Source organism: Echeneis naucrates, chromosome 10 (genome assembly GCF_900963305.1).
Source record: "Echeneis naucrates chromosome 10, fEcheNa1.1, whole genome shotgun sequence".
In the NCBI taxonomy this organism is placed as follows: domain Eukaryota; kingdom Metazoa; phylum Chordata; class Actinopteri; order Carangiformes; family Echeneidae; genus Echeneis; species Echeneis naucrates.
The window spans coordinates 8,768,757-8,792,613 of NC_042520.1; the positions used below are offsets into that span (position 1 = coordinate 8,768,757).

The 23,857-nt window shown below is 41.9% G+C and overlaps 3 protein-coding genes across 9 annotated transcripts in view; 1 reads left to right on the plus strand and 2 right to left on the minus strand.

Annotated features, from left to right (window-relative positions):
• Window positions 1–790: 790 nt before the first annotated feature.
• Window positions 791–7,018, minus strand: bend4 (BEN domain containing 4). Its single transcript, XM_029513060.1, has 6 exons — window positions 6,565–7,018; window positions 3,172–3,744; window positions 2,704–2,849; window positions 2,566–2,592; window positions 2,147–2,387; window positions 791–1,029 (listed from the first exon to the last, which is right to left on the minus strand). The coding sequence occupies exons 1-6, from the start codon at window positions 7,016–7,018 to the stop codon at window positions 791–793; spliced, it is 1,680 nt and encodes a 559-aa protein (XP_029368920.1).
• Window positions 7,019–8,859: 1,841 nt separating this feature from the next.
• On the plus strand, window positions 8,860–11,876 carry shisa3 (shisa family member 3). The gene is made up of 2 exons (XM_029512850.1): window positions 8,860–9,447; window positions 10,712–11,876. Exons 1-2 carry the CDS (start codon window positions 9,177–9,179, stop codon window positions 11,290–11,292), a joined length of 852 nt encoding a protein of 283 aa, XP_029368710.1. The 5' UTR covers window positions 8,860–9,176; the 3' UTR covers window positions 11,293–11,876.
• Window positions 11,877–13,691: 1,815 nt separating this feature from the next.
• The window catches only part of atp8a1 (ATPase phospholipid transporting 8A1), a 91,775-nt gene continuing 81,609 nt past the window's right edge, over window positions 13,692–23,857 (minus strand). For all 7 annotated transcript variants that reach the window (XM_029511771.1, XM_029511773.1, XM_029511769.1 and 4 more), the window contains 4 exons: window positions 20,374–20,462; window positions 19,913–20,005; window positions 18,273–18,364; window positions 13,692–16,233 (listed from right to left, as the gene is read on the minus strand). In XM_029511771.1, coding sequence (XP_029367631.1) covers window positions 16,136–16,233; window positions 18,273–18,364; window positions 19,913–20,005; window positions 20,374–20,462 — 372 coding nt within the window. In that variant the 3' untranslated portion in view covers window positions 13,692–16,135. The remainder of the gene's footprint in view (window positions 16,234–18,272; window positions 18,365–19,912; window positions 20,006–20,373; window positions 20,463–23,857) is intronic.

The window sequence follows — 23,857 nt, forward strand, 5'->3', positions numbered from 1 at the left end:
CTTATTAGTATAGGGGGGTATAAAGTTTTTTTCTTCAAATCTGTGCTTTAAAATTTAGAAGATTTTCATTGTATGGAACAAATATCCAAGCAAATCGAGAAAAAATGTGTTTCCTTTGCAGATGTGAGGAGTTCTGCACAATGACACATGTCTGTGTGCCCAATTTTATGGGTGCTCTACAATTAGGAAGGTTTTGTTACAGTTGCACATCCCGATTTTTGCCTCGTGGTGTCGAAAACAGACCAACCTGTGGAAGCACAGTGAAGAGACTTTTTTCTAAATAGGAATGTTAAGTGCAAGACTACAAGCAATAAAACATTTTTGTAACAGGCACTCCTATAGAAGGGCTACAAGTAAAGGTGCTTTACCTGATGCAGAACTTTGAGTAAAAATGTTCAATGCTACTTACCATGATGGGCAGCATTAACACAAACAGCATAAATGAGACCACCTGTTTGAACAAAAACTTGTATAGAACATAAAGAGAAATATTCCACGGATAGAGACAGGACTGCTCAAGACATCAAACCATAGAAAAAGCAGCAAATGGAAGACTAAAATTTAGTTAAATTTAAAACAGACCTAAAGAGTCAGAATTTAACTGAACAAACTTTTATATATAAAAATGGCAAAAAGCTACAAAACTACTTGAGGACTGTAGTTATAATCTGTGTGATAAACTTCTTCTGGAATGTTTTCTTCACTGTGTGAAGTTACAGGATAAGGTCAGTCTCAGGATATGTTATTACAGCTACATTTCAGGCATTTGTCTTTAATTTCTCCTCTGACTTCAGTCAGACTGGCCGTTCTGGCAGCCTTTTAAATACAGTTCGTCCTGCGACAGATGTCCATCAAAGTTGTCCATATAGAGGCTGCTGGTGCTGCTGCCGCTGCCGCTGCTGCTGAGGAACGTACCGACCGCCCGTCCCTGTCGAGCGTGGCCGACGGCGTCACTGAACACCTTGTTGATCTGCTCCTCTGACGGCATCCACCAGTCTGGGTTTGAGGCACAGTGCATCCGGATGAACTCTGACAGGGAGAGTTAGATGGTTTATTAGTGGGAACTGTGAAAATGTTTTATAGCAGGAATTGAGCATGAGAGTGTTTGTGTTTTATATTGTATTTGTAATGTATTCAAAAATATGTACAAATAATAGTCAACCTTCCAACTCTGTTTTGTTCTCTACCAAGTCTGGAGGGACTGACAGTGGTCATAGAAAAAAGCTATTTATGTATAAAGGTATCTTAAATTATATGCTGATCTTCATTGACATTAGAATCATGAACACACACTGAACACGTCATGCAAACATTCACAGCACAGGTTGGAAAAGTACGTGAAGTGCTTAACTAATGATTTTAACAAAAGTTCACAGAGAGACCAAACAAAAGAATAATCAGTAAAACCAACTGAAGGTGACGATTAGAGCTACTTCAGCCTATAAAAACAAATAAAACATTTGAAAATTGCGATTCACAAGAGGGATCATTTGTGTGTTATTATTGGAACTTTAATACTAACCAGACCATAATTTATGATACATTTACAGATAAATAAAGAGATTCCAGAGGGTTCACTTGTCTTTTAATGCCACTGTATTTCTCGCCAGGTTTGGTAGAGCCCAAAAACAGCGAAAAAGAAAGTCTGAATATTGGAAATGAAATGGCCTGGTTTTCAGATACATGTCTCTAAATGACAGATAATGTTGCTGGATGTGAAAATCAACACAATTTGTTTCTGCTGCCCCCTTGTGGTGAAGTGTGAGACGGTTTATAGTGGAAACGAATCAAAGACACTTAAATCCGCTGAAGGGGAGATGAGTTACTGTTGATGCTTGTGTGCTTCTTTTTCTTATTGCTGACCTTTTTCATATGTGTTGTCATGTAAATTATCTCTTGCCAACTGCTTAATCTGATCATTTCTAGCTGAGGTCACATGAACACAAACTGACTTGTTATCGGATATAAAAATAATAATCTATTTGACTTTTTTTTGACTGATCAAAAAATCAGACTGTCACAAATTTGGCTTAAAATCTGAAAACATGGTCTGTATCAGAGAAATATTAAAGTTCAAGTGATTATTCCAACACACACGAAGCTTTCAAGGATTGTGTGTCGTCTTCTACATGAATAGACTGTGCACCTCTGAGGCAGCTGACTTTGACGGGGTTGAGTGGCCGTCTCTCCAGGCCCGGCTCCCCTGAGTGGACTGAACGCTTCCGTTTGCCCAAACCACAGGAGAACTTCAGCTCATCTGTGGTGAAGACGTAGCGTATTAGGTAGCGCAGCAGACGTCTGCCATCTTTCTTGGAGGAGTTGACGGCTTCGTCCCACTGTTTGTTAGTGATGAAGAGAGGATAATTCTCCAGGAGCTGTTTACTGCCCTGCAGGGAGGATGAGGACATACAGGGAGGGTCTTACTGCGCTGTGATTTTTCTGTTATATGCTATTTACTTTTTATTTCAAAGCTGACTGAATTGTCCTATTTGATCATAGAAATACGCATTATAATACATTTTATAAAACAGCATCTATTATGATAGACCAAATGAACACACCAACCTCAAAGACTGTTTGGCGTTCTTCCTCCTGTAGAGACAGTTCAAGTTCATGTTTTCACACCATTTTTTTATCCAATTAACAGCATGTTGAAAAATCTTATTGCAAGATGGATCTGATCAAATAAATTCACACTTTCACACACGTACACATAAAAGAAGCTGTGAATGCTGCAAAGGAAACTTGTTTCCTCACCTCTGTGAGCTGCTCCTCTGGCATCGTCTGGACAAGCTGGTTGTGAAACTCAAGAACAGCCTTGAAGTAGTCAAGAACATTTTGACAGGGAACTGGACAAAAAACAAAAACACATGTTAATGTGACCACTAATACAAACCCACTGTGACGACTCGCCTGGTGTGTAGTCTGACAGTCCCTTTGGCCCTAACCCCGAACCCTGACTGGTCCTTATGAGATCGCTTTAAGCATTTTGCCCCACGTGCCTAATGCACAGATAGAGAATTTGTAATAACAATAATAATAACACAGACAAAACAATTCAGTAATTTAGCACAGAACTAACTGGCAGATTAGCACCACCAGCAGCTCTGACTTCAAAGTTTACAATCAAACCTTCAGAGGTCCTGTCTTGTTTTTGTTGTTTTACTCCACCTGGGATGTTCTCCAGCTTGTTGCGGAGCTCCTCGTTCTCCTGCTGCAGAGACAAAACCTCCTGTTCCAGCTCCAGGCAGCGTGGACAGCAGCTCTCCTCCTCCTCTTCCTCCTCGGGCAGCGTGGAAGATGGATGGCCGTACGACTCAGATGGAGTCGGCGATCCCCAGCCTCCCAGGTGATGACCTGGAGGAGACACCCCTGATCCGGGCTCTGCCGATGGACACTGCTCGTCCTCCAAACACGGAGCCAGATGTTGCTGCTGCTGCTGCTGCTGCTGAGGCCCTGAAAGGAGGTAGTTCTGTAGGGAGTCTGTGAAGATGCGAAGAACTGCAGAGGTCTGGCGTTGGTTCAAATGGCTTTGTTGAGCCTCTTCCTCTGGGTCTGTGGTGGAAGAGCTTTCTTCAGATTTGGATTTCCCCACTGAGGAGCAGTGAAGTCCCTCCGTGTCTTCCAGCTTGATGTTTGAAGTAAAGGACGAGGAGGAAGTGTGCTCCAGGAGACGGCCGTTGTTGAGAAGGCTGAGGACACGGCTGCACTGCTGAGCAAAGGCATCCAGGATGAGACGGTTTTCTGCACAAAGAGGAAGAATGAAAGCATCAGAGACGGCGTCGCTGAGCTACAGAGGAATCATCCAGCACACATGTTCCTCAATCAAACACTTTTAGAGGTTCAAATTCAAGGCTTCTACTTTGACAAAGCAAGAAATAGAAATAGAAAACATTCAGCTCATGGTCCATTTAGTTCTTTCTGACCATTTGAATTATATCACAGGGTCTCATCAGCTTGTGCAATTGCCATGAAAAGAAGGAAGGAGTAAATTCACATACAGTGAGGCACAAAACACAAAATCAATTATATTATTTCCCACCGTTAAACATCTACAGCTTTGTGGTGATTAAACAAACTCAACCTACTGAAGCAGAATGCGGTGCCATTGAAATCTGCAGACCAGCTACTAAATGGACCTGAGGGGAAAGTTCGTTCATCAACTGCTTTTGTCTTCTTCATCTAATTATTAACGGTTCTAACAGCAATGGAAGAAGTGCCATGATCTTTTGATTTAAATGCCATTTAAAGATTTGAAATATAAACATATAAGGTACATTTTGATGAAATACTTTGGTACCTTTACTGCCGTAATATCTTCACTGTAAAATCTAAAGCTAAAAAAAAAAGAACAAAAAGCCAACTAAAGGAAACAATACAAGCAACTTTGTGTTTTATGCTTCACTGGTTTTCTATCTGTCCACTTCCTCCTTCCTTCTTTTCAACTGTGTCTTGTGGAGGCAAAGCTTTCCAGTACAGCAGCATACAGTCGGCTCCTCTGTTGGCACAAATGTCAGCTTCATTATGCTGATTTATACAGATGTCAATGAACTCTAAAGTCACAGTATCTGCTGTGACCGAACGAAAGCCGGCACAGAAAATCAGCACACATCTTATTGTCCAGAAAAAGGCCTCATTGGACATTTCCCCTGGTAGTCCAGGCACGTCCCAATGAGATGATCTCACACATACCTCCATGTAATGATTATGGCTTCACACACACTCACACACACACACACGTGCGCGCACACAGACAAAATGAGTTCTTGACGGCCACTGCTGCGTTGCCATGCACTCAGACGTGTCTATCAGCCTGGTGCAGATGTGTCGCATTTATTAATATGCGTGCTGTCTCTGTTTACCCGTCAAGATGTATCTGATATCATTCGCCTTCAGCCTCCAACCCCCCACTGCCCTCCACCCTCCTTGCTTCTCTAACCAGCTCTGTAGCACTGTGAGCTGAGAGGCTCATAAAATTTCATTAAAAACAGCACGCTCGGCAGAGGCAAATTTATGAGCTCCATTTATTTTAATCACAACTCTTTGGGAAAGGCTTTTCAATGCAATTTGTGTTATTGTGTGCTGAACTGATTGCCAGGTCCACAGGTCTCCACTGCTTCTCTTCATGAAAAGGACATCAAGTTCCTTTTTTGAAGTCCACCTTTCACATATGACATTAAGTTGCTCCCATTGTGCAGATATAAGTACTCTGATGTGTCATCACCAGTAACAATATGATGCATGTGGTGCATCTTGTGTAATGTGAGCAGATTTGTTCGAGCAGGGAAAGTAACTATTTCGTGTTAGATTATTTGATGGGTGAAATTAGAACCAAGGGCAAACATCACTACTCAGTCCTGAGATTAGTACTTAGAGGCAATCAGGCTAGGGCGTCTGATTTTTTTCCCAGCTTGCACTGTTTTTGCATTAACACCTCAGCCTCAGATATGACATAAGCTCAGGTTAAACTGAGTTCAAACGACTAGACAACTGATATGTGTGGCCTTAAAGTCCCATGGGTGCAGCTGGATGAGAGAATCAAATGTGCAGGACGAACTAGAGACTTTGTATGAACCAGGTGTAGTGAATAAAAATCAAGGTCTCTCTCTCATCCCATGCAGAGGTGATATTTGTCCTCGCCCAGCTGCACCTGGGGCCTTTAAGGCCTATATATGTCAGCTTTGTGGTCAGTGTGTAGTGACGGCTGAAAGTAATTACCTTGAACTCAGTTTGACTTGAGCTTAAGTCATAGCTGAGGTGTTAATACAGGCAGCTTAAAAGAAAAAGAAAATCTGCCACACTGACTTGGGTTGCATATAGACACTGACACGCAAATACACAGTTTGCCAATTCACATGTAGGTGAGAACATGAAGGGCTGCAGTGTAATCTGACCTCACACTGAAGAATTGATTGCCTGTAAAGCAACAATAACCAGCAGCTGATTGAGCCTCAGCCTTCAGCAATGATAAAGAGATCTGATGAGAAGATTAGACTTCTAATGTTTAATTTCATAACTGCTGGGATTGGGTTCATTGCTTTCATCTTAATGTTGGTTCCCATGGACCCGCCCTCCACTCGAGGAAGGCATTTCTTTCTGAGGCTGTACAGCCTCTAATGAACAGCAGCTGAGGAGGAAAAATGAGCCGGGGACGATGTGTTTCAACAGGAGAGTAAAGACCCTTCACACACTCAGATACATACAAGTAAACACACACACACACACACACACACACTCTTGGACAGACAATTACCCAGTGTAATTTTTAGCACATGCACACTGGAGATTGAATCATGACTGTTCTCATTACAGCAGGAAATAAATCACTGCTGAGGGGAAAGAAAAGGAGGAAATGGAAAGCTCAGGTGATGTGGAGAAGACAAAAGAGACGCTGGTTTTTAATTACATATTGTTTTGTCTTCCTTTTGAGTTTTCTGACTCAAACTGAACAGCTAAACACATTTTCAACGATCTGAAGACATGTGGATCAGTGAAAGTCGAACCTTCCACAAAAACACAGGCCTGCATCGGCCGTCACTCACTCTGAACAAGTTTCAAACACACCTGAACTGATGCTGTAGGTGCAGTCGGGGGACAATCGGGGCTCCGCTCCGCCGCTGCCGGCGCGTCTCTGCTGGGGACCGAGAGACGGAGCCGTCGAGGTGGAAGTGGGGACCCCGCTGCTGGGCCTGCTCTCACAGGGGAACCGACGCTGCTGCTGCTGCTGCTGCTGGCTGCTGCTGATGGACACGCCGCTCTGCTGGAGCGGCTGCAGACGCTGCTGCTGGTGGTGCTGATGGTGCTGCGGCTGGAAGGGATGAGGCTGGTCGGGATGGAAAGTGAAGTGGTGTCCGTCGCCAAACGGAGGCAGCTCCACCACGGCGGACCTGTCAAAGCGCGCTTTGCCCGCCGAGCGCTTGCTCTGGAAGGTTTTCAGGCAGCTGTACGGACCCCGCTGCTGTCGGCACATCTTCGGGGCGCACGGCCCTTCATCTGCGGGCTGCATGTCTCCGTCCATCCCGGCCGGGTGTCACGGAGCGGCGGTACCGTGGCGCGCTGACAGGCAGCTGAGGAGTGTAAGGTGGTGGTGGGGGGGGGCAGATCCGTCAGTGTCTGGCTCGGTTTCCCTTCACACGGTGAGAAGGGAGGGCCAATTTACTGACAAGCCGCCGCTCCAATCCCCAGACCGGAGCCCAGACACCGAGACTCCCCCGGAGGGAGAGACAGGCGGGACTAACGCGGCGCTGCCAGCCCCCATTGTAGCCCACCACGTCCACACCGAGAACAACGGGCAGTCTGACTGAGTAAAAAAAATAAAAAAACAGAAGCAACAACAAATGAAAAGGAAGAGGCCATTTTGCCACCAAACAGAGAGCATCAATAGAGCAACATGAGCGCAAAAAAGGCTTCAATCAAGCAAATATATCAGTATTTGTGGGTGTTATTTATTTCTAATCGCGCTGAGGAATGAATCCAGTGTTAATAACTGGACTATAAAAAATATTTATTAATGTGTTCAGCTGACCTGGAATGCTTCATTGATTGGCTGAACCAGTTAAATTGTGTTTACAATTATCCAAAAATAAAAACAATAAATCAACAAGTAATAGAAAAAGTCGAAAGATGGTAATTTGTGGCAGAAATGGCAGAAATGTGTCCACAGTCTGCCCCTGGAGGCAGGTGAACAGCTGCCCTGAAAGTTTGCAGCGCCACATGGGGGCGCCACATCATAGGGGACAGAGAGGGGGGGTCCACAGGTGGAGGAGGGAAACGACCTGCTGCTGCTTTCCTTCCAACAGCTCAGGTCGTTTTGTGAGAGCTCAAAGAGTCCATTTTCAAACTGAACACAACTACACAACTAGAATTAAAGTCACAGAAGCTGAAGATGATAAAAAAAGATTGATTAAAAAAATGGTCAAAGGAAAAAAACACATCACTGGATAAGGATCAGTTAGTCTAAACTCCCATCACTTCAATCAGACGTAATTAAACAGCCAATGTAACACAAAAAGTGAAAATTACAAGATACAGGTGAATTAAATCAGCACTACATATTGTACTATATTAACCTGTTTTTAACATAAATTAGTTCAACTTGTATGTAATGTACAGAAATAGCCCAGAAGAATGATTCCTCTGTGGTCATTTAAAAGGACACAAGGAATGAATAAATGAATAAATGATGAATAGTGAGAAGGGCGATGATAAAACTAAAACCAAATATAGAAAAAGCCAGCACGCCGGTTTAAGGTAAAACCACAGAGGCTAAATTAGTTTTATTGTGTCACTACATTCTCTTTATCTTCCAAAAACCTGCAGCCTGCCTTAAAATATGGTGACTGTGTTGATGTCATGTCCTTTATACTTCTGCATCACAGGTATTTCAGCAGCAAAAACAACATTAGTTCCACAGTAGAGTTTGATTTTTATCCAGTTGTTCTGTGGTCTGAGCCAAACTCAGTATTTGTGAATCCCCTTTGAAAACCAGGGGCTTGTTTGTGATCTCTTTTAACAGTACAATAGATTGTAACTAAGCAAAATGTAACGTTCAGTTTTTGTCCTTATAAACGAAATCTTGTCGAAACTGGTAACAGTAAGTGATAGCACAAAAGTTGTGTTTGAAAAGACTGGACCGTGAGTTGTTGTTTTTTTGTGATATTCATTCACAGCTCATGTTTCATCATGCTCATCAACACGGAACAGCATCTCTCATTGGTTGATGGAGACGCGTTAAATCTTCTGAGGCCAGAGGAATAATTGGAGGTGCCGTTCAACTGGTCTCGTGGACGCGCACGCCCGCTTAATGAGGGTTACGTGCGCGCGCACACGGCCAGCGTTACAAAAGCAGCCGACCTCCGGTGAAGCGGACTCACAACTTCTGCGCCGCCGCGCAGGACGGTCCCAGACCCGAACATTTATGACTGCAGGCCGGCTTTCGGCTGTTTGGACCAGAGGATGTTTTCTGGAAAGTGACTCAAAGGATTTTCTCCGGTCGGCCAGCTGCTGTGTGAACGCGCTCCGGATGTTGGGAGAATGAAGGTGACATAACCTAAGTCGGTAGATCCGTCAGGGATCCGGTCAGTGTCTCCCCCTCCATGAGCAGCCCCCCCACCGGGCACGGTCAGTCGGTGTCCGGGTGAAGCTGCAGCCCGCTGCAGGACGCAGAGATCGCCGGGATGGTGCGCCTGCTGAGCTGCCTGCTGCTCGGATATCTGACCTGGAACCTGCGGATATCGGACGCACAGGGGGAGTACTGCCACGGCTGGCTGGACTCCAACGGGAATTACCATGACGGTTTCCAGTGTCCGGAGGACTTTGACACCCTGGACGCCACCGTCTGCTGCGGCTCCTGCTCTCTGCGCTACTGCTGCGCGGCTGCGGACGCGCGGCTGGACCAGGGCAGCTGCACCAACGACCGGGAGGTGGACAACACCGAGTTTGCAGCGCGTAAGTTCAGTCTCTGTAGGTGCTGCTTTCCAGAGAACCTCCACAAAAGGGAGAACACATTTAAATTCTAACCAGTACCCAAAGATTTAGGCACAATTGGTGTAATTTATGACTTAATTGAAGGAAAGGCTATCTTCTGCTGAGAGGTCAGAGGTCAACTGATAAGCGTGTAAAATATTCTGAGATGAAGACAGTGACAAACACGATGCTGTGTTCTGACTTCACATCCACCGTTATCTGGATAATTCGGCTAATTATTAGCAGGGAAGTTTGTGTTTCAGGTGAGGTCTGTTTTACAGGACTGGAAAATCTCTTTCAGCTGTTGCACTTTTCTGTTCTTGCATCCAGGATTAATAAACCACAGTCTCCAGTTTCCAGCAGCAGCTTTTATCTCAGCTCATGCTGTTAGTTTTCAGTGTAAAAAAGGAAAACTAGTTTTTAATAAAACCAATTTTTTACAAGCCTTTAAGTAATTTGGGCAGAACCTTATTTAGATCACAAAAACTGGCTTTATGCAGCCAAACATAAAGCACATTCATTTCAGCAGCTCTCCATAGTCACAATATTATCAAACGGCGGGTCCTTCTCTGTGGCTTCTTTATATATTTAACAAGCTCAATGTGTAACATTCACCGACTGTTGGTGTTCACATCTTTGAACAATATGTCACTTTAAATCTGAAAGTTTTCAGCGTCCTTTAAATTTCCCAAACAGGTAACTTCATAGGTCTGTAACTGAATGGCGGTGTGCGCAATTTCCTAATTTTTTCCTAAAAAAAATAATAAAATAAAATGAATAAATAAACATTCCTTGGCACTCTCCCATGCCAAGGGGCTTCATGTGTAACCTGAGATGTTTGCCTTTGCAGCAGGAATGTGTTGCTGTTAGTTCTTTAAATATTACTATGAAGGATTAAAAAAATACATGAATAAATAATGTTTTGTCTGACAAATTTAAATAGCAATAGACGTCAAAGTGAAATTTTACTTTAAACCTAAATAAACAAAATTGATTTTAATGTAGTTAAAGGCAAATAATTTATATATCAGCAACTATGTGTCCATCTATGGACACTGTTAAAGAAGGCTGCTGCCAAAACATAAATTAAACATAACCAGCTAAAATAATCCAAAAGTCTTCATGGAAGAAGTTGTAATTGTTGAGAGACTATACATCAATAACACTGAAGTCCTTATAGCTGATGGGAGCTCCATGAATGTTAAGGAAATGTCACTGATCCTACCCTGTGTGTCGTCGCCCTCAGAGCCCATCTACGTGCCCTTCCTCATGGTGGGAAGCATCTTCATCGCCTTCGTCGTGGTCGGCTCCCTGGTGGCAGTGTACTGTTGCACCTGCCTGAGGCCCAAGCAGCCGACCCAGCAGCCCATTCGCTTCTCCCTGCGTAGCTGCCAGGGCGAGACGATCCCCATGATCCTCACCACGGCTCCCGCGAGTCTCCGCGCTCCATCGCGGCAGTCCAGCACGGCCACCACCAGCTCCAGCTCGGCCGGAGGCGGCAGCTCCATGCGGAGGTTCTCTCTCGGAGGTCAGGGGCAGCAGCAGCAGCTGCTGGTATCTGCCACCGTCTCCTCATCAGCCTCCACCCCAACTCAGACCCCTCAGACTCTGCCTCCACCTCCCCCTCCACCTTATACATCCCCACCTGCACCCATGTCAGGAGGAATGCAGCACCCACTGCCCTCCGCTCACACTCAGCTGCAGCTCCACCAGCCCTCCATCCCCCCTCAGAGCTCCGGGTTCCTGCTGCCCCAGCAGTACTTCTTCCCCCTGCAGCCCGATGCCTTCACAGCAGCCAAGGGCTTTGCTGACTTCGGACAGAGCTGACAGGGCGCCCAGCGGGGGGGAAGTAGAGGGATTACAAGATTTCTAGTTGGTGGGTTGACCTGGTGGGGACACAGCCGATGGTGTTTGGGTGGAGAGCCCGACTCGGCTGAACAGACAAAGAGACAGCAACAGCAAGACGAGCGACCAAGTACAACAAAGCTGCTGTGGATGAACATCGTGGCCTGAGGGGCTTCCTGCTCCGCAGCACAGGACACATCCAAGTTCAACAGATCTGTTAGAGACAGCACCCATTCAGAATCTTATGCACTTTTATATCGTATTGTAAACACAATTCTGTGGTCTACATTTTTATTTTTTATACATACTGTTGTTCATGATGGGAGTTCACAACACACTGAAATCCTGTCACTTCATCACTTACCTTCCTTCAACAGCTGAAACACTGAACAGGCCGTCACTGAGACTCTGCTCAGCATTGTTACATTAAAGATGTAGTAGATGTTGGAAACCACAGAACAATATTTTTCTGACAATCGCATGGACTTCTGAAAGACAGGACGACTACTATGATCTGGTACAAGTACAATTTACACCAAATAAAATGTATCTCAGTTCAATCCGTGCTGTGGTGTTTTTAAAGGAAAGCCTGCCTTGTCAGACTTTTAACGTTTGAACAAAAAGCACGGCTCATCGTCGCTCAGACAGAACGGAAATCAGAGCGGTCGGTCTGCACTGCAGCCTCCTACCTGTCGCCCGTTCTTGCGCCAGACTTCACAGCAGGAATGCAGCTCTGAGATCAGTCATTGTCAGTGTTCAATGAGCATGGCATGGTCACAGTGTTAAAAACAACTCGCCCCAGCAATAGAGGTTTAGGTTGCACCAACAGGTACGGCAAAATCTCCACAAAGACTTTTCTGTTTTCTGGTTATCTGACTGTGAAATGGACTTGGCAATCAGTATCTGGTGAGATCTGTGAACCGCTCAGCCTGAGGATGTTTGATGCTACATTCAAGTTTAGCAGGCTAAAGCCTGTGCTATCATCAAAAACCCAACTTCAGTGATTAGATTTATCAGATTCCAGCATTAACGCACAAAGGCCTCACTGCTCATCTCTTTGCAGCTGTCAGCTCAGACTTCTGCATTGTGTTACACTCTCTCCTTATAAAAGCAAAGTACAAGTTGAGAACACGTTTTCATGACATTTCCTAAATCTTTTGGATTGGCAGAATCTTTTATGTCTTAGCCAGACCTTCAAAAAGTTTCCAAAGTCTTTTCCAAGTTGTCCACGAAGGTAGTAACGTCAGTTTATCATCGCTCACGCCGAAGGCTGCTGCTTTCATTCTATCTCTCATTTAACTGAACCTCAATCTTTTTCCTTCTGCCTTTTGTCTGAACCATAAACTCTTGACTTCCCAGAGCAGAAGTGGTCTTCATTGAATCTGTAATGAGACCAAGAACACATTAAAGTTATTTATTTCTTTTTTTTTAATCAAAACTTGATATAGTTTATGGTCAGTATTTTGTTGATAGCCATTCACTGAACAGAGGAAGTTCATGATCTGTGGTGGGTCCTGAATTCAAACTACTACGAGACGCAGAATGGTCCAGAGTGGAAATTTGTGATCCTGTGTGATCTACAGCTTTGTCAGTGAATGCTCACTGTCCTCACACAGGTACACAGTGGAGTCACTGAAAACTAAAACTGATCATTTCAAAGTGCTGCTGCTTCACAGTAAACGCCATCAACCGGCAGATTTTACTGTGAAGCAGGCGCAGCAAAGAGTACACAAGTTTAGCACTGATGGCAATTAAAATGAAACAGGCATCTACAAAACACGAGAAGAGGCACTTTTTAAAAGTTTGTTTGGCTGCAAAATAGTAAAATAGTTTGTAGCTATTTTGTGCGAAGGAAGATTTAATTTGGAAAGTTTATATAAACAAGGCAGGAAGCTGGAAGAGCAGAAATTTTGGCATCATTGGTTGATAAATTGATTAGAAATGATCAAAACAGTTGCCAGTAGATTTCTTCATGACTACATTCAGCAACTGATTTGTAAAATTTTTGCCTTTAAAAGCTGCTGTCCTTCAAAAACAGATTTCAAATGCTCATCCCGAAAACAAGGCTGCAAATTCAACGTCTTCACGTTGTGTCACTTTTAATTAATCTGGACACACATCTGTTACAGGAACTGATTACCGTCTGTTTTGGATCAGAGGCAAAAGTATGTCGACTGAACATCATCACAATAACAAATAAGGAGTGTATTATATCTTTGTTTGTCCTGCATGCAGTCTGATGTTTCTCCCTGCCTTTTCCTGTTTAGGTTCTCTGTCTTGTTTCCAGAGGTCCTGTTTGTCGCCACACACATGCACACAAGGACACAGTGATTACAAGTCCACAAATATATAGGAAGAAAAAAGCACATCGACATTGTTCCTCCATCTTTGTAAAGTTTATTTCAGTAGTCCTTCATGGCAGAAAAACACAACACTTATAAGTTTGCAGTCCCAACATGCAGAACAATCATTGAACAAAATGACTAAAGAAATGAATACTAAAAATAAAAGTTAAAGGTGCATTTTTTCTCTTTTGTAAAAGTGATCAACACTTGAGGGCGAATCAAAGTAGTACAGTTAACACTTCAGAGAACAGTTTGTGTTATCCATTCATGCAGCCCACGACTTTCACTGACAACGTGTTTTGTTTTCTGAAAAAAAGGAAGCAACAGTCCAAGCCTTCCACAACGATGACATCCACATTCAGCAGTTTGGAAAGTTTCGACAAGATGACAACCAATTAAGTTTTAACACTAAAGATCAGTCAGGAAAAAAAGAAATCATTAACCCTCGTTAAAATTGAGAAACACAAAGGAGCTTTCCTGTAAAGCAGAGTTACACTGCATGAAGAAGAAACAAGTTACAGCCATGTACACTCAAGAGAAATCATTTACTGAAACCAGATAATACCAGATATCCACGATTGGAAAGGTACATCGAGTGCATTGTGCAACATCTCCTGTCGAAGCGAGCTGAGCTTAAAAAACTCTCACAGACAAGGCTGAGAGTTTGACCACAATTACACACTGACAAATACACATTCGCACAATTCTGAGACACTCACACTCTCACTTTCCCATACGGGCCATGCATCAGCACACTGTAGTACAACATAGCTATACCTGGAGTCGTGCAGTTGAACAACCGGAGCAAGCGTCCAACACTCACACCCACACGACAAAAGAAACACATCAGGAAAACTCTCAATCTCACACAGAGGACACAGACATGCAATACACATACATATAAGTTATCCCCTGCCGAGGTGACACACACCCACGCGCACACACACAGCACATGCACATGCAGGCAATAAAGTGACTGACATTCACACACACAGTCAGAAATTTGATCTCCCATGGGGAGAAGAAAGCAATCACACAGACATTAAGTGGTCAAACATAAATAAATCAAGCTATAACAATATTAATATTAACAAGACATTTAAGAAAGCTCAGTTTCCTCATTCAGTCTATTCTATCCTGCCAGTTTATCAGAGGGAGAAGAACAAAAAGTTACAGACGAGTCATTACAAAGCCAGTCAATGCAAAATCCATACATCTCAAATATAAAAATACAAATCCACAAAATAACTATAGAGACAAAGTAGTTCTGATAATGTTGTGGTGTTTTCCTGGCTAATATTTATCTCCCCCTTAAACTAATGGCACTTATGTTAGAAGGATAAAATCTCCATTTTAAGGGAAACACTATCACCACCTTCAGCTCCAAAAGACCATCAGACAGCCTCCGGTTTGCCTCTGCAGGAAAAAAACTTTCATTTTGACAAGTGCCACAAGGCACTCCGAGTTGCCACTGTGTGGTGGGGGAGACAGTGGTTTTGTCTTCAGTAGTGTGTGTGGCGGACTGGTATAAGCTAGCTGGTTAAACTATTCTTGGCTATCGTTTTCTTCTAAGAGGGAAAAATTCTATGTAGGCACCATCGTGATTGTTGAGACAGGAGTGATGTGTGGAATGCAATTATTAGTCAAGAGCAACGCTTTTGCTGTAGAAACAGTGGAAACAGGACTACTGTATGTTGCAGGAGGCAACTTCTTCGAAAGAAAAAGAAAAAGGTGGAAATAAAACCGGGCTCACTATTTACATACATTAAAAACTAGAAAAAAGAAAAGAAATGTATTCTAAAAGAAAGAGGGATGAAGGCATGAGCATATGTAAGGCCTTACACAAGAGAAACTTTCTTAAGTGCAAAAAGAAAATGAAAGTATTACAGCTCTGCTCTGAAGTGGTCCATTTAGTGCTGGAATACACTCAGGACTGTGATTACATTTGGTTTAAAGTTTTTCCGAATTCACTCGCACTTTGAAGATTGTATACACGACTGCTCTTTGGCAATCTTTCACAGGTTCAATTCCTCTAAAACTAATCATCATCTAGTGTTTTAACTTTTATCATAACAGTATTTGGGAGTTTGATTTCAATTCAATATAATGATTTTTTTTGGCTCAGTGCTAAAACTGTCTTTCCTTAAACTAATAGATTTTGTTCACTCCGACAAACTGAGCGAGAACAGTGAAGAACTTCAGACCACAGACTGCTAAGAAAGCACCGTGCTCATCATGTCAGCTGGACACACAACTACAGCTGAAATGAACACGGTTTGTTTTGTTATTTTTTTTTCCCTTTTCAAAGATTACACAATGTCACTTTCCTCTGTTTCTTTTGTAGTCATGTCCAAAGTTGCCCTCATTACTGGAGGCACATGCTCCCAACTTGGCCTCTCCCTGTTAAGCTTCAAACATCGCCATTAGAAATGGCTGTTGTGGCTCCGAATCAGCCAGCCTGGTAGGAGAAGGCCAGCAGCTCACCAGTCGTTGGTCCTCTGTTTGGTGGTGTCGTACGCTCTGATGACCTCAGACTGAGAGACCACTCCATTCTCGTCTTGTGAGAAGGCGTAGCCATCTGTGAAAAAGGCCACAGCAGGTTAAAATAAGATCACATAGATCAGTTATTAACTTAATAAAAAGTAAATGTGTATGAAAATACAACTTAAAACAACTGAATTAATAAAAATTGATGACAAAAACTGTAACATTTTGGAAAATGCTCTTATTTGCTTTCTAAAACTAAACAAAAGCATTTACAGTGAACTAACATAGCGCCTTCTAACTTAACGAACACGCTGGTTTGTGTGCATTTGTGCATTTTATTTGCATTTGTGTGCACACACGCCAGGCTAGCAGTTTCCCTGCGCCCCTCATATAAGCATTAAATTCGGGGCACAAAGGTAAGCATTGTTCTCGTTTTTAGACAAATACGCAGCCATGTTTGAAAAACCCAGATGGAAGTTTAACACCAGCAATGACCAAAGGATCATTGTTTTTTATCCTACGGTGTAAAGAAATGTTTTTCCTGAGACACAGATGCTCAGAGCTGCAGCTTTAATGTAGCAGGAATGATAATATACGGCAAGAAGACCATACACCCAAAAATCACAAAGACGAGAGAGCCCTTTCCCCAAAATTTCAATCTGCTCTTTTAAAATAAACTAAACTCAAAAATAACACATTACAAAACTTAAACATTCCACAATGATAGATTGTCCAAAAGTTGATCTGTAGTAGAAAAGCAGCCGTATGAGCTACCACCTAAACTTTCCTACAGGGTTTCTTTCTGACCTTTGACCCCTGACTCACCTTCAGGTGTCAAATGACTTGGTCAGTACCTGGAGGCCAGCGGGAAAGTTCAAAGGACCCCGCTGAGACGAGTGCATTGTGGGGGAATAACAGCGCAACATTTCATCATTTCATCGTTATCTGGCGCTACTGAACTCAACTCAGGACACGCGAAGGCACACAAGTGGAAGGACAGGAAGCCGACAAACAAAAGAGAGGGAGAGAGAGGTGTCGAGGAGGAAGCTACAGGGGGATGGAGACTCAACAGGGTGAAGGTTTAAATAATGAAATTAAATGCATCACACAACAATGGTCTCATCCCCACCTATGAGACAAACAAAAAACAAACTGATCAGACAAAAACAGAAGAGAACAAAGAAAAATAAACTGAAAAACAAACTGATGGTGTGACTATTACTGCTAAGTGCTACATTTTCAGTGTTTAACTACAGACTTACTATTAGAAAGTGTAAGTCTTGTTAGTCCCAAACCTAGAAGAAAATTACAACTCCTATTATGCAGGCAACACTTTTCATTTTTGAAGTGGATTTCTGAGTTTTTATTCCTACTGCAAAGCTGCTTTTACTTGTTCTTAGTTTGACTGTAACAGCACACAGTGTGACAACAGATGAAATGCAAAAAGATTTTGCCAACCTGATCAATCACTTGTTCATATAAAATAATCCATCTGATTTAATGTGTAGTGTATAAACACATGTATTGAGCCCTGTTTTAGAAAACTGTTTTTGCAGCTAATCATCTACAGGTAAATAATACAAACTAAATTTTAATTATTCTGTGCTATACTATCCAAATCTTAACTAGCTTTACTTAGCTATGTAAACCAACTTTTGATATTTTCCAAATGATACATTTCTGATATTCAATAAACAACCTTATGTAATATCTATGTATTCTACTCTCCAAAACCCCATGAGAATAACAGTTCAACTCATCTGTAAGGAGTTTGTAAGGTAGATATTTTGTAGTGTAGAACCGACAGAACTGTGCAATCGATATGATCGTTTGTTTGCCAACATGCCTAGTGATGTGTATTTCCTGCATCTGGTAAATGAGCAAGCATTTAAAAATATTTAATTATTTAAAGTATGAAAGAGTGCATTTATGAAGAGAGGTGGGATGAGCAGAGTGCTAATGTTTCCCAGGACAGACTGAGTGTGTCAGATGTGAATAATGATGTGTGATATGCTCCCCCTGAGGGAGCATCAACGTAATGTGGATAAACTAACAGCTTCAACTGAGATGAAAGTTCAGGAAAAAAAAAGAAAGTAGGAGAGAGAAAGAAAGATATTTTGTGTAACTTACGGAGCAGGTTCTGCTGCATGGAGTCAGATCGATACAAACTGACTGTGCTCTTCTTGAACACGTTCTTCAGAAGCTGGGCCCTCTCAGTCAAACTACAAACACACACACACAGAAACAGGCAGTGTGTTAGCAGCATGCTGAGCACCACAGGCAGATTTAATGACCCATACATCAAGACTCTGTCCAAGCACCTCCCGAGCTGAAGGACCTGCCAACAGTTTTACCTGCTGGTACAAACACCATGTAGAGAGACAAAACTCTGGAGGCGCAAGGGGAACAGACTGTGTGTGTGTGTGTGTGTGTGTGTGTGTGTGTGTGTGCGTGTGTGTAATATTTGGCAAGTCAGCAAGAGAACATTCACATGCAGTAAAACTAATCTGTACAAGAATCCTCTACGCACGCCTACTTGTCTTTAAGGGCATATATGTAAAATCACTCAAAGTATCTATTTAGCTTATCTGTTTGTATCTTTGCATGTTTGTTTCTGAAGCGTGTGTGTGTGTGTGCCTGCTGCCTGCTGAGTCCGGGACAGCAGCCAGGCAGAAGGATCACTTTCAGCCAGCAGGAGTTCTCACAGTGATCCACTCCATATTGATGCCTGCTACAGGCCTCAGACCCCAAAGAACAGAGCAGGCTGACTTCAGCTCATATGTTTTCTTTAAATATATGACTTTAATATGGAAGGACCGTTGCCCTGAAATCAGACAATCACTATATCGGAAGGAAAAAAAAGCCAAAAGATTCTCATGACATGATTACAGACATTACAGTGAAACTCCTGCAATTTAACAACAATTTAAAGATTTCTCGCTTCCACATAGGAATATTGTTGGCAAAGAAACTGAGTATTTCTGGAATTTCGAGGGCTTTGTGAGGTTATACTTGATTTGTCCTTCAAACTGAACTTGTGAGATTCAGAGAAATCCTTCATAATTACTTCAAGGAAGAATAATAGCCAAGGAATGAACTATGTATCCCGGAAAGATCTGGGAAATTTGATATATATACAATGAGATAATGCTCATTTGTTATTTCATGGTATTGTTTTACACAATGGCATCGCTTCTTTAAATAAATTTCTCTGGCATCAGGCCATTAATGATAGACTGCTAATGGCAGTATTTGTTTTTCGTAGGATTTTTGCAACCATATAATGATTTTTTTTTGTTTAATGGATTATTATTGATGCCATTGTAACTGTGATTCTGAAAGTTTTTATACAAGTTTATTATTACTTATTATTGTTAAAATACACTGATATGTCATATGTTAAATTTGTTCTGTTATTATTTGTTAATAATTTTAAAAAGACTTGTTGCTACTGGATCCGTTCAAGTGTAAATAGCTTCTCAAATAATTTTTCATATGCATCACTTTATATATCAATATACCAACAGATTCTTTGACAAAGTCTTTTCTTCATATTACTCAGGATGTTGTTCATTACAATATTGTGGTGTAACAGCAATAACAATGCAAAATAGATCATTTATATTTAAAATAAATTCTTGCACATTACTCTATTGTTATTATGACCATTATTTTTTGACCATTTAGACACAAAACATTAGGTCAAAAAATTACTTACATTTTAGATCATGACGTAAAGACACGAGTGGTGAAGTAGTGTGTAACTATACCTCTTTCCATGCACCACTGCTCCAGGGTCTTTGGATAAAGCTTCAAGCTCCTGCACCTCATCCACCAGAGTCTTGAAACAAACTTTCTTCACTCTGTAAATAAAAATAAATTGTAAAAATTATATGACAAATGCTTTAACATGATTGAATCTCCAGACTGCAATCACAACACCTGATCAACTGATTCAATCCACTTTGAATAGATCAGGAAATATAACTTCTAGCTCTGCAAAGTGCTCCTGACACTCGGAATAAGCTGTGAGTTGATGTGGACCAGACCCAGAGAGCAAGAAGGAGCACTTCCAACAGAGCATCCACTTCAATGCTACACATGTTTGGAAGTCTGACCAAAAACTCAGAGGAGGAATTTCTTCAAGAGATAGGAGGGATTCTGGAGGAATTTCCTGTATCAGATGTGTACTGGAGTGATGATGAGCGAGGAGAGCGGAGAGGAGACTCACACTTTGTATGCCACGTCAAAGACCAGCGAGGTGACCGGGATGAAGAACAGGCCCATCCAGAAGACCCCCGAACTGAACATCATGTTTGCCTGTCACACACATACACTTAATCTCAGATCGCTGTAGACAATGCAGAGATCAACAACAGACCAGATAAAAAGAAGAGTCCCTTAGGAGGAGAAAACACCTGATAAAGGACAGTCATTATTATCCCCCCTTGTCCCACAACATAGACAGACAGACATACACGACAAAAGCAGCCCTGAACAACCAGTTACTTTGTAAAAGTAGGACATGGATCCAAATAACCTCCTCAAAGCAGGTTCATCCTCTGTGACTAAATGATACAATGTTTCTGTTTGAATCCTGCCACCTCTCTGCCCCTCGAGGCGGAGAAGTACCTGTGAAGTACTCAGGTCATGATACGGCTCTCACATGAAAACAGCTTAACTGTGTGTTATTGAGAGCTCCTGTCAATACATCACAGGAGACAGAGGACTGTAGTCTGATGTGCTTGGTAATGGTATACCAGCACACCAGCCACTTGATGTAAGAAGGTGTCAATGACACAGGGCTTAGTATTTGGCAGCTGCATTTCCATTTAACCTTTCAGCAGAAACCCGTGAGCCATTATTTTTGAAAGTGTTTATCAGTGGCCTTGGATGGTTTAGAGAGAAACAAATTTTGTGAAATTATTCAAATGATCCCCCTCTGTTTCTTTAATAACTAAAGATTAATCACTAAGTCTAAAGACAGAATGGGTTTTTGGGGACATTTTCAGTGTCTTTTTCAAATAAATTGGTATTAGCTTCTTGGGAGTGGAGACTATTGCTTTTTCTAAAACAAAAGGGATCTTGATTTAAACCCAGTTTGATAACGTCATCTTTGATGGACACCATTCATCATTTCTGATGGAATTTCTGAGAAAATTTATTTCAAATGAAAATGGTAATTTAACCATCTGTAATTCATCTGTTGGGTTGGCATTTTACCACCAAAGCAACATTTCAGCCCCAGAATAAAAAAAGTAAATGCATTAGCAGTTTGTTGAAAAATATGTCGAAGTTCACAATTTTGTGTTTCGGCAACAAATCATCACCAGAGACTCTTTGACTTGTCTTTTTTCCCACACTGAAACTGACTATTGATGAAATGAGATTTAGAGATGTTTTGTTACTGCTGAGTAGCTGTTTCTACTCTACTCCACCTGGAAGCAAATAAGTGTAGGGAGCCAAAAGATTCCTCCAATACACAGCCGTTAAAAGTGAAAAGCCAACATTTGTCTGCAACATATTAATGAAAGCTGGGCTGAGTCAAAAGTTTAGAGGCAGAGAAACAATGACCTAATATTTTAATTTTAACACAGTAAATAAATGTTCAAATTGAGTTCAAGAGCAAAATAAATCAACAAAAAGGCAGCTGTAACCTTCAATGAGTCTAATTCATCATGCTAGAGCCAAAACATGTTTGGGTGTGATCCAATACAGATTTAAATCATGTCAAGCATCTCAAGAAACTGCGTCTTCTCGGTTGGATAAATAAGATTCATTAAGTGCAGACACTCATCTGTGATTATTTCAGTTTGAAATCACAAAGCAGCAGTTGTGTCAGGATCCAGTTTTGGGTTCAGAATGGCAGGGAGACGGTGGATCATCCTGCTAGGGGTGAAACCTTTCAGCTCTCTGTGTGAGTGTAATGTTTGCTTTGGCTCTGTGCACTGAAACTATCTGTCATTACATGTCAAAGTGCAAGACTCAAGCTCCCTGCATTGTAATGTGCCCCTTGTTTAAACTGCTGGGGCCCCCTGACGATGTCCTTCCTGTAATGCGACACAGGCAGGGCCCTTAGGATGCACACACACATGTATACACACAGATCAGTGTCAAAACTATCAAAGCGCTCAGGTTTGTTCAAATTAGTTAATCTGTTCACCATTACCTGCAAATTGACTTTGATGTCTGACAAAACACTGGGAGAAAAGGAAATCCCAAACGATGGGAAATCAAAAATGGAATTTTTCTACAGTTTGAGATGTGACACAAATGAATAAGCTTTTCTATGTTGTCTAGGGGCCGAACATGTATGATGAGGGAAAATTACGTCAAAACACTGAACATTTTCAGGTCAATTTCTGAAATTATGCAGCCTGATGGAAACATTTACTTTTTGTTGTTGTTGTTTTCCAAGACAGTTTAATTATTATCGTTTTCATCCAGTGTATCATGCCTTTCAATGGAGGCATTTAAGCTGTCTTGAGAGTCTTTTGAAAATAAACCCGGGATGTATATTCAGCATATTTAATCAATGTCAAGAGTTTATAAAATCAACCATCAACCATCTCAGTGTTTCACAAGTTCAGACTATGAACAATATTTACTCATTGCCATACATAACTCTGAGCCATAAATTATATACATAGAGGCTGAAGTTCAAAATAAAATTCCATGATGATAGTAATAACTTTAGGTACAATAACTAATAATAACAATTAGTAATAATAATAATAATAATTAGGCACATCTGTGAGGGGTCAAAAGAAATCATTAGACTAATAAAGTCTAGACCTAAATAAGACCCATTAATTCACTGTTACTTCTTCAATTTGACGTCAATCTTTTAAAATCCAAGCAAGTCTGGCCAGTTACAATCAACAAATGTTTGTCTTCAGGCATCTGTACAGCCTCTGTAACTAAAAGCGGGGGCAAGCAGTGCTGGTGGACACTTGTGATGTTTCATATGAGGGGGGCCTCTGGGAGCTGACCAGGGTGCGAGACGTCCAGGGAAGCTCAGCTGTATTTTTAGGACAAACTAATAAACTTGTCTGACTGAACAGACAGCAGTGTCCACTGGCATAAACGGATGTGTTTTGACAGACCACTGACCCCCTCGTGGCCGCATGCACGCACACACAAATATACAGTACTCAACACATGGAGGCACAGCAGCCAACACATACACTGTTTTAAAATATATGTTTCTTTATATTTTAACTAACTCTAAACAGTGAATGGTAGGAATTTAGGTTGTGTGTAGTGGCCAGAGGGTTAGAAGTGTAGTTCTAGAGTGTACTGCAGCCAAATGGTTCATGTGCATACTGTATGAAGTACCTGATGGTACTGAATTGGATTATAGCAGAGAAATATGCAGTCAAGCTACGAATAAAGCAAAGCGTCCAAATAATCTTTATGAGGTTTCAGAATGGAAGATTTGCCCAATCAGTTCCAAAAAATCTGGGTGTAGTACGTGAAAGGCATTGACTGTGTACTCCTCCAGTGAAGCTGCTCCGAATAGACCAGAATGCAGTTGTAGCTTTAGGCTGCACTGGGTGTACAGGATTCTGCACTCCCAGTGAAGTTGTCTCAAACTTTTAGACCACATTTTATGATTACACAAAATTACTTATCATCTTGTCATGTTGCATTGTATCAGCAAGTGGGAGCTGAATTTGGGCTTTGCACATTCGAACGGGACGGTGTGTTGCGTA

What these genes read in the sequence shown, in the direction of transcription:
- bend4 (XM_029513060.1), bottom strand. Translation starts at nt 7,018, where the DNA reads ATGGACGGAGACATGCAGCCCGCAGATGAAGGGCCGTGCGCCCCGAAG. An exon ending in CACCTACAGCATCAGTTCAG is followed by an intron (nt 3,745 to 6,564) that starts GTGTGTTTGAAA and finishes CTCTTTGTGCAG; the next exon opens with AAAACCGTCTCATCCTGGAT. An exon ending in CTTCTTTTATGTGTACGTGT is followed by an intron (nt 2,593 to 2,703) that starts GTGAAAGTGTGA and finishes CTGTCTCTACAG; the next exon opens with GAGGAAGAACGCCAAACAGT.
- shisa3 (XM_029512850.1), top strand. Translation starts at nt 9,177, where the DNA reads ATGGTGCGCCTGCTGAGCTGCCTGCTGCTCGGATATCTGACCTGGAAC. An exon ending in CAACACCGAGTTTGCAGCGC is followed by an intron (nt 9,448 to 10,711) that starts GTAAGTTCAGTC and finishes CGTCGCCCTCAG; the next exon opens with AGCCCATCTACGTGCCCTTC.